The 10748-nt window shown below is 24.2% G+C and overlaps 2 protein-coding genes across 2 annotated transcripts; one reads left to right on the top strand and one right to left on the bottom strand.

Annotated features, from left to right (window-relative positions):
• Nucleotides 1–265: 265 nt before the first annotated feature.
• Nucleotides 266–8179, top strand: PCHAS_1026900 (conserved Plasmodium protein, unknown function; the record flags this gene model as incomplete). The annotated part of the gene is made up of 1 exon (XM_730159.2): nucleotides 266–8179. One exon carries the CDS (start codon nucleotides 266–268, stop codon nucleotides 8177–8179), a length of 7914 nt encoding a protein of 2637 aa, XP_735252.2.
• Nucleotides 8180–8754: 575 nt separating this feature from the next.
• PCHAS_1027000 (NADP-specific glutamate dehydrogenase, putative) lies at nucleotides 8755–10167 on the bottom strand (the record flags this gene model as incomplete). The annotated part of the gene is made up of 1 exon (XM_016798405.1): nucleotides 8755–10167. One exon carries the CDS (start codon nucleotides 10165–10167, stop codon nucleotides 8755–8757), a length of 1413 nt encoding a protein of 470 aa, XP_016655617.1.
• Between the last annotated feature and the right edge of the window lie 581 nt (nucleotides 10168–10748).

Consider the following 10748-nt stretch of genomic DNA (forward strand, 5'->3'; position numbering starts at 1 on the left):
ATATAGAATACAAATTTGTATATAAATAATGTACATGCATACTTATGTATATGTGTGTATACATCATTCTAAACATATATTCTTTTTAATTAATTTTTAATAACATATCATAAAAAACATTTTCTCGAAATAATAGTATTATAACTTTTTATTTCAAGAAAAGTGGCATACTGTAAATGTACGATAGACACCTAAAAGTCAATCGTTACACTTTTCAAATAAATTCAAATATCAAGTTAGAATAACAATAAAACATATTTCCGTCATGGTATATGATTTTAATCAGAAAAAAGTGGATAACCCTGATCCACATATAATTAATAATATCAGTGATCCAATTTATAATGGTAAAAAGTGCACATTGTTATATAATGATATAAATAATGATATGACAAAAATAAAACAAGAAAAAAACCTTTTGCTGATAGATAATAAAGAATTTTTTAACAAAACACATAATGGAAGTTATAATTACAATATTAAATATAGTAATGTAAATAAAAATGTAGTAGAAAATAATTGTAATATCAATAGAACAGAACTTAAGACAAAAAATTGTGATATAGTAGACAATTGCAATATTTTAAAAACAAATGAAGGAAACGACGATCTAGATAGACATACAAATATAGAAGAAAAATTTATTGTTTCAAAAAATGATAAGAATTGTTCTACACCAATTTCCTATTATGCTAGAGAAATCAATGTAAATAAGCATTTTAGTAATATCCCATTTGCTGAAGAATATTATCAATCTTCCAAAATAGATGAAAATAATTATAGTTGTGATTCTACGAATGAAACATTTTTAAATATTAAAAATAAATCGATTCAATTAAATAAAGCTGAACAAAATGATATGATTATTCATGAGGATAAATCTAACGAAGCTGATAGTCCAAGCACTGAATGGAAAACTGAAAAAGAAGAAAAAAGCTATACCAATAAAAGGTTTATAGAGATAAAAAAAAATGAAATAAAAGTACAAAAGCATTTAAATAATACGTTAAATTCATATAGTAGTATAAGTAGCAAAAGGTGTGAAATAAAATCAAGAAATTTAAAAGAAGCTGTAGTTATGGCAGATTTAAACTCTTATGAAAAATGTGACAAAAAAAATAATATAATTTTTTCAAATGAATTAAAAAATATATATAAAGGGTCAAAATTTAGTATATCAAATTATAGACGAAGTTTCAACAAATTAAAGGGTATTAAACGTGGTAAATTTTTAAAAAAAATTATAAATATTAACAAGTCAAAACAACTAAAAAAAAAAAAAAATAACAATAATAACAATAACAATAATAATATGAAGAAAAAGAAAAAAAAGAAAAAAAATGCAATTTATGGAAACACTTTTAATATCTCAAATTTGTTGAAAGAAATAATTATATTAAGTAGTCCTTCTCAAAATGATTCAGATGATAATAATGTTATTATAAAAAATGATATAAATAGGTTAGACAAAAAAATTATGAACAACATTAATATAATAGAACAATATGATAGATTGAATGAAATAAGAAACGAAGACGAATTAAAAATATGTGATAATGATTTATACATTATAAGAAAAAATATAGATAATGAGAAAGATGAATTAAAAGACAGAGTAAATAAAACACAAATCCCATTGGTTAGATGCATTAGTAAAGATGAAGATGCTACCAATTTTTTAATGGCACAAAAAAATTATCAAAGAAATCGATATATTGATATATTAAAAGGAAAACCTATTGAAAATAAATCAGAACCAATAAGAGAATATTCATCTCAAAGTATAAAATATTTTGAAATAAAAAAAGAGAGTATTACTTGTGATGATATTATTTATGAAAAAGAAAAAGACGAAGAAGTAAAAAAAAATATGAACAACGATTCGAAATATAATCCTGAATCGATTTATGCTAATTTAAAGAACAATGCTAATCGTTTAAATGAAAAATCAAATAAGATAGAAACAAATTTAAGAGTAATTAAAAAGGTTATTCCAGCTACCCCAAGTTTTGAAAAAAAAAAAAATATACCTTTGTCTACAAAAAATAATCAAGAAAAATTGTTGGGAAAATATGTACGTAATAATGATAATCCCAAATTTGGACTTTACAAAAGTGGAAATATTAATATAAAATTAAGAGGAGCACATATAAATACTGAAAAAAAAAATATTGCTATTATTTCAGATGCTCTAAAAATGATAGATAATAATACTATAGAAAGTGATAGCTATATGGGTAATATGCATAATATGAAAAATAAAGAGAAAGAAGAAAAAGATAAACGAGGAAAAAATGAAAGACAATTTATTAAAAACACTAAAATAAGTAGTGAAAAAAATGCAAAAAATGGAATAAATATTTGTCGAAAGAATATTAAAAATAGTACTATTACTAATAACCAAAATAATAAGGTTGTTAAAATTAATTATTTTCCTTCTATAAATAGACATAATATTACACCAACTTATATTGATAGGGAACAAGATCATTCAAATCAATATTCAAAATTGCTAAACGAAGAAAAAAAAAATACATTATTTAACAAGGGAACTTTAGTTACAAATAAACTTAATCAAATAGCAGACGAATTAAACAAATTTAATTATATTAACAACGAAGATATAAAAGAAAATGAAAAATTAAATAACCAAAAAGAACTTAACAAATCGAATGATTCAATGTGTCATAGTTCAAGTTCTTATGAATGCCCAACATATTATCCCAACGTTTCAAACATAAAGAAAGATAATAATGGCATTAAAAGAGACAACCCAATACAGATACAAAAAGTAGAATCAAATAAAAAAAAATTATATACTGGGGGGCTTGAAATAAAAAATAGCGTAACTTCCCATTTGAAAAAAAATGTGTGTATTAGTATGGAAGACGGATTGAAGAACAAAAATGAGGATGAAAATATGAAAAAGCGAATTGCTACTAAATTAAAAAGAATACCATACACTGAAAAATTAAATGAAAGTAAATATGGAACTAATAAGACTGAAAGAAAAAAATATTTAAATAACAATATAATAAATAATAAATTCGATATAATTAAAAATAAAAAAAAAGAAATATATCCTTTAGATGTTGTTATATCATATAAATGTAAAAACATTTATATCAAAATTAATATAGATACAAATAACGAAGAAATGTTAAAATGCTCATACCAAAAAATATCGAAGAGAAATATACATTATAAATTAACAACAACTAAAATTGTTGATGGTATTATTAAATCAACAGAGCAAAAAGTTTATAAATCATCAAATATGATTTTACTAAATGCAGAAACTAATGTTTACTATAATATGACTATACATGCATTTTCTATAGTCTCACCTACTATAAGTTTATATGCAACTGCTTCCTTTTTTCTAAATAAGTTTAATATTGAAAATTTTAAATTAAAGACACCGTCTTCTTTATCCTTTACAAAAGATGATCAATCAATAACCCCACTTTTGAAGAATACCACAAAAATAAAATATGTTCCAAAAGGAAAAGAAATATACTTTTCAAAAAGCGGAACAAATTGTAGTATAAAAAGCGGATTAAAATGTAACAAAAAGAAAGAAACAAATTGTGATGAAAAAAAAAATTATATTTTAGAAAATAATTATGATGAAAAGGAAATGCTTTCTAACGACATTTTTCATAGCTCTGTTGAATCAGATACATTTGAAGAAAATGATATTAAATTAGAAAATATAAATATTTCTAATATATCAGAAAAACAGACTGAAACTATTGAGCAAAACAAAAAAGAAAATAATACCGATAGTTCATTTATGCAAAGCGAAAAATGCAATCTAATGAATAATGACGAGTATTTAAATAATTCATCATATGAAAAGCTTTTATTTGATTTTAAAAATATTAGCAAAAGACAAATCCAAAATAATTTAGAAAGTTTTAAATATGCAAATTATGCAAATAATGCAAATGATAATGCTAAAACAGACGACATCGCTAACAATTTATGCCCAACTAAAATAGCTAGAACTTCTTGCAATGAAAACATTAAACATATTTCTATTTTGGAGGATATGCTTTATAAAGAATATAATGCAGAGAAATTAGACAAAAGAAATGAAGAAAGTGTTGTAAACAAAACAACAGAAGAAGGAAAAAAAAATACAAATTGTATCAATGAAAATGCAAAAGAAAAAATCGAAGTCTTAAAAAAAGTGCTTTTTAATAATTCCTCCATAAAAAATAATCAAACCGAGGAAATAAAAAATAATAATATAAATAACTATTATGCAGATAATAGCTTATCACAATATATGTTAGAAAAAGGAATTGATATGTCTAGATTAGACAACCAAACCGAAAATGATTTAAAATCAAGCAATGAAGATATAATATCTGAAAATAATATTTATAAAAATTGCATAGAAAATCTAGAACCCCAAAATTATGAACACTTAATTGTAAAGGATGATGATAGTAACTGCATAGATGATAACGATATGGATTTAGTTTACAGAAAACTTGAAGATTGTATAGGAAATGGATTTAATAATAATAAATGCTATATCAATGAAACAACCAGAATTGTGGGCAATAAAGAATGTACTTTAAAAATAATAAGAATTGAGGGCGAACAAAATATAATACCACAAAACAAAGGCGCTACATTAGCTGATATTGTAAAGACTCAATATGAAAACGCAAATAACAAGAACACCAATGAAAACACACATAAAAATGAAGATAACGAAATGGATAAAACAAACATATATAACAATAACTATTTTTTAGGAAATGATTTTACTAAAACACCTCATCCACAACAAGATTGGATAAATATTTCGCCTATAAAAAATAAATTATTTTTAGATAGATTACAAGAAAGAAAAATTGCATCATTTTTTCCATCAATTAATGATAGCCTTATTGTATCTAATAAGGTTGTTGCAAAAAATTCCGAAAACGCAAATGATAATAAAAATGAAAATATAGAACCATTAAATTCATTGGATTATGAAAAAAAAGAAAGAGATAGCCAATACAATACAAATATAGAATATGATGAAGAAGATGGAGAAAAAGAAAATAAAATAAGCGAGAACAACGAACATATTTCTGCTGATGAACCCTTTTTTGAAGTAAATTCTGTATCTAAAAATGAAATAAATAATAGAACCCCAAATTATTTAAATAATAATATGTATAATAATGATGCAACCAAATATCAAATTAACAGAGAACAATTTGAAAATAAAAATACTCAAGTAAAACAAGACAAGTATGAAGATAATATCAATTCTCTTATAAATGAAAACAAAAATGTTATAAAAAAAATTGATAATGCAGATTTAAGAACAACTTTAGATACACCATTAAATAAATATGCCCAATATGCACAAACAAATCCTCTTATTTCAAGTCAGATCCAAAACTTGAGAGCAAATGGTGGAACGATGACCCCACCAATTAATAGAATAAATAAAAATTTAATAAATTATAAAAACATAGATCAAGAAAATGTTGCAGAAAATAATGCAAAAAGCGAAATAAAGGAAAGCAAATCAGATGATGATATCAATACTAACAATAACACATATACTTCATATTTTAAAAAAGTATGTGATCGATTAAATTTAACGGGCAAAATGGATATATTGAGTAAAACAAATTCAGCTATAAATTTTTTCAACAAGACTTTTATGAACAAGCAAAGTACACCAACTGAAAAATCAGATAAAGATAAAACTAGCCAAGTAACTGGACAAGCAAGAGATAAAATATATAATTCAGATGATTTATTATATAAAAGAAATAATTATAATAAAATACGATCTACGCTTAATGAAAATTCTGAATACAATAATGCTCAAAAATTATATGAGTCTAATAATAACAAAACAAATATAAATATACAACCTGAGAAAATTCCACAAAATATGGTAAATCATAACGATTTAATAAATTTAAAACAAATGAAAACCGAAAAGGGGTTACCATATATGTATATAAATGCAGACAAAAATGCAATGAAGACAACTAATAATAACTTAAATATGAATGAATATAATAATAACTATAAAAATTATGAACAAGGAATAAAATACATGAAGAATCCCAATATGTTTATCAATCCACAAATGCAAGCTAACAGACCAATTAAAAATAATATGGGAGCAAAATTTGTGCCAAAATATTGGGTTAATAATAAAGCACCATTTAAATGTACTAATGTAAACAAAAAGATTATTACAAATCCTGAGGTAAATAATAATTCTAGATTTATGAACCATAATAATTTAATAAATAGACAAAATGGTATTTATAGGAACAATGTAGATATGAGGAACGGCAGTACTACATCTAGGCCACAAAATTGTATGATCAATATGAATGCAACTGGCAAGCCCAACATTAATAACATGCACAACATGAATTATTATTATAGCAAAAATGGGCAGCAACCTATGTTTCCTCATCAACAAAATATTCCTAATTATGAAAATACATACAATTTAAATTATAACAATATGCATATGCAGAACCTCAATGCGAATAATCGATGTAGAGTTCCATCTAATTTACCAGATGAAGAAAGTATTAAAAAAGCATATTTGGATCAGTATTTGATGAAATATAATCAAGCAGTTAATAATCAACATATTCAAAATAATTATATCGGAAAAACAATCTTAAAACCAAATATGTGCAATGAAATGTTTGATAATAAAAAACAATATATGCAAAACTATAATCAAAATAAAATCGACTTGAATAAATATGGATATTTTCCATTACAAGAAAAAAGAAAAGATAAAGGACCTATGGTAAATTCATATATACCATTCAAAATTAATAAAGAGTTAATTAATTCTGGTATTAAAAGACAAGTACATGAAAATTTTAATGTTGAAGAACAGTTGAAAAAAGGTAATATTTTTGTGAATGATCAAAATAATATAACTAAAAATGTACCTGTATTAGACCAGAATAAATTAAGAGAATTTAACTCTGATATTAAAAATGTTTTAAATTATCCTAATCTACAATTGAATGGAGATTTAATTAACAAAAGTCCAGGACATTTACAACAAAAATATGGCTATGGCAATATTTTTGACGGACTAAAAAAGAATGCTCTTAGATTTGTCTCTAATTCAGCAAATATGAATACTGACACAAATAATCGAAAAAATATTAATAAAAATGAAGATTCAAATAATATATCATATAAGAATATTGATACTGGTGATAAAAAGAAAAATATTTATCGCCATGCAAATTTATTCGATTATGAAACACCAGAAGATAAAAATTTTGTCAAAATACATTCCGAGAATGTAGATGAAAAATCTGAAAAGAATTATTCATTTATGAATAAAACCACAGATAACTATGAATGTAAAGTTTTTCCAGCAAGAAATTCATTACTTCAACTTAAAAAAAGAAAAGAAAGCGAAGGTCTTGTAAATAATGTTGAAGGCAATACAAATACATCATCAACTCGTTTTAGCTTTTTTAATTACAACAGAAAAAACGAAAATAATAATGCTACCAAAGACCAATTTGATACAAACAAATTGAAAGGTGATGGATCACCACCTAAAATATTAAAAGGTATCATAAATTATAATAAAGACAAAAAAAAAGATGGTAATAAAAAGCATTGTGTAAAATTTAACGATGTATGCGAACTTAGAGAATATGATAAAGATGATAAGGTATGCCAATTGATTAATAATAAAGTATGTTTTAAAGACTTACAAAAAATAGAACCCCAAGACGGGTATAAACCTATAATAAAAAATTATTGCATAAATATGAATGACAGTGAAAAAGAAACAAGTTTAAACAAAGATGTACTTACTGACAATCTAAGTAATGATAACAATTTAAGCAAAGATCGAAAAACTTCACCATTTTTTGGGAGCCGAAATAGTGTTGATCTTTCAAATGAAGATGAACTTTCTCAAAAAAAAAATAATTCCAATGGACCATTTAAGCTAAGTATACAATTTGGCGATTATGTTTGGAAACATATTGTCTTTACAAGAGATGATATTATAGATGACAAGATAAACAATTTTATAACTTTTTATGGACTTAAAAAATTGTTTTTAAACCCAATAAGAGAAAAAATTAACTATATGTTGGAAAAGGATTTGCTCAACATGAACGCCAACATTACCAAGATGTTGTAGGGCATCCTGTGTGCGCCCCCTCAGTACCACAATATTTACATTTTTTACATTTTTTACATTTTTTACAGTTTTTACCATTTTTTACAAGTTTTACATTTTTTACATTTTTTACAAGTTTTACATTTTTTACATTTTTTACAATTTTTTACATTTTTTATCAACTTTTACAACCTTTTCAAGTTTTATAAATTTTAGCAACATTACTAACTTTGCCGACATCGACGGCTGCTTGCCATGCTTGCCATATAGACAACCATTTAGACAGATTGAATTGTTAATGACAGTAAGTTGATTCATATTTATCAAATAAAACGGAGTTAAACATATTTTATCAAGACAATAATTTCTTTAAAACATATATAATAAATATATCAAGATATAATCAGCTATTTGATAATTTAAGAAAATAAAAAAACATGGTAAAATTCATATACATATTGTTATATGCACAAAGATTAGTTTTGTCAATACCATGGCTAGTATGATGATACAGTGCCTTATACGCCAGATATCATTGTGAAATACCCTCGAAAATATCGATGGCTTCTAAAAAATGAATAATGAATTCATATTACTTAATAGCATCCTTGTTGTATATATGAATCTGCAACTTTTAAAAATCCAGAAATGTTTGCACCTGCTTGTAAATCGTATTTATTATTTGTATATTTTAATGCAGATTCTGAGGATGATGTAAATATGTTTTTCATAATTTCTTTAAGTTTTTCATCAACTGTTTGTTTCGTCCATTTTGCAAATTGAAAATTTTGACTCATTTCAAGACCACTAATAGCAACACCACCAGCATTAGCTGCTTTAGAAGGGCATAAAATAACTTTATTTTCTTTTAAATAATTAATAGCTTCTATTGTTGATGGCATATTAGCACCTTCACCAACTAATATACATCCATTTTTATGTAACATTTTGGCATCATCTAAATCGATTTCATTTTGAGTAGCACAAGGGAATGCTAAGGTACATTTAACACTCCATGGTTTTTCTTTTGGGAAATATTTAGCTGTAGAAGAATGTTTTAAATATTCTTCAATTCTACCTTTGCGTACTTCTTTTAATTCGATAATAAAATTTAAATCATCATTTGTAAATCCATTAGGTTCATATATATAACCATTACTATCACTCATTGTAAGAACCTTTACATTTAATTGTAATAATTTCTGAACACAATATAAAGCTACATTTCCACTACCACTAACAATAGCTGTTTGTTTATCTATTTGGATATTTAATGAATTTAATACTTCTAAAACAAAATATACTAAGCCATAACCAGTTGCTTCAGTTCTTAAAATTGAACCTCCCCATTTTTCATTTTTACCAGTTAATGTGCCATTAAAGCTATTTGCAATTTTTTTATATTGTCCAAACAAATAACCTATTTCTCTACCTCCAACACCAATATCTCCAGCAGGTACATCAGTACGTGGTCCTATATGTCTGTATAATTCATTCATAAAACTTTGACAAAATTTCATAATTTCGTTATCTGATTTTCCTTTAGGATCAAAATCAGATCCACCTTTTGCTCCACCCATTGATAATCCAGTTAATGAATTTTTAAAAATTTGCTCAAACCCTAAAAATTTTACTATAGACAAATTAACAGATGGATGAAAACGTAACCCACCTTTATATATTCCTAAAACACTATTAAATTGAACTCTAAACCCTCTATTTTTTCTTTGTACGCCATTATCATCTATCCAGCAAACTCGAAATTGTACTAGCCTTTCAGGTTCTGATAACATTTCAATAACTGGTAAATATTTTGGCTCTTCCATAAATAATGGTTTTAAAGAATACAATATTTCATGGAAAGCTTGTAAAAATTCATTTTGATTTGGATCTATTTTTTTTACACGTTCATATATTGCATTCATTTCTTTATCAATCAAATCTGCATAGTTTGGCGCCTTTTTATCAACTAGTAAAAAGCGTCCAGTGCTATCTCGGCATTGTGTCATTTTGTTCGAAAAATAAAAAAAAAATAACAAAATAATCAAAAATTGTATTATAAAATGATTATAATAATGATAATGTTATAAATTTAACAAATTATATAAGTATTTATTTGTTTGTATAAATATTATTAAATTAAAAATGTCGATTCTACAAACGCTCGTTGTTATTTTCTAAAAATTATTTTATTTTTTTGAATAATTTGAAAAATTATTCTTTTAAAATATTTATAATTTTAGAGGATTTACTTATATAAAATTTTGAGCTAATATTTTCATACATACTCCTTAAATAAAATTATATATAACATAATATGTTGTGTATAGGAGAAAAAATTAAATAAAATATAAATGTGAAAAAAAAAATACATATAATTTCTACGTCTCAGAAAGTTTGAATTAAAAATGTATAAATTATATTGTAAATTAAAAGAATGCTAAGCTAAATTATTATAATTTTTTTATAAAATTATATAAAGAATATTTTCCTATAATTGCGAGATTTGGAAAACGAAAAGAGCACATATAATATATAGGAAAATATAAAAAACACATTTTTTTGCATGCTTTGTTTTCTATTTAAATGC

Source organism: Plasmodium chabaudi, assembly GCF_900002335.3.
Source record: "Plasmodium chabaudi chabaudi strain AS genome assembly, chromosome: 10".
Lineage (NCBI taxonomy): Eukaryota > Apicomplexa > Aconoidasida > Haemosporida > Plasmodiidae > Plasmodium > Plasmodium chabaudi.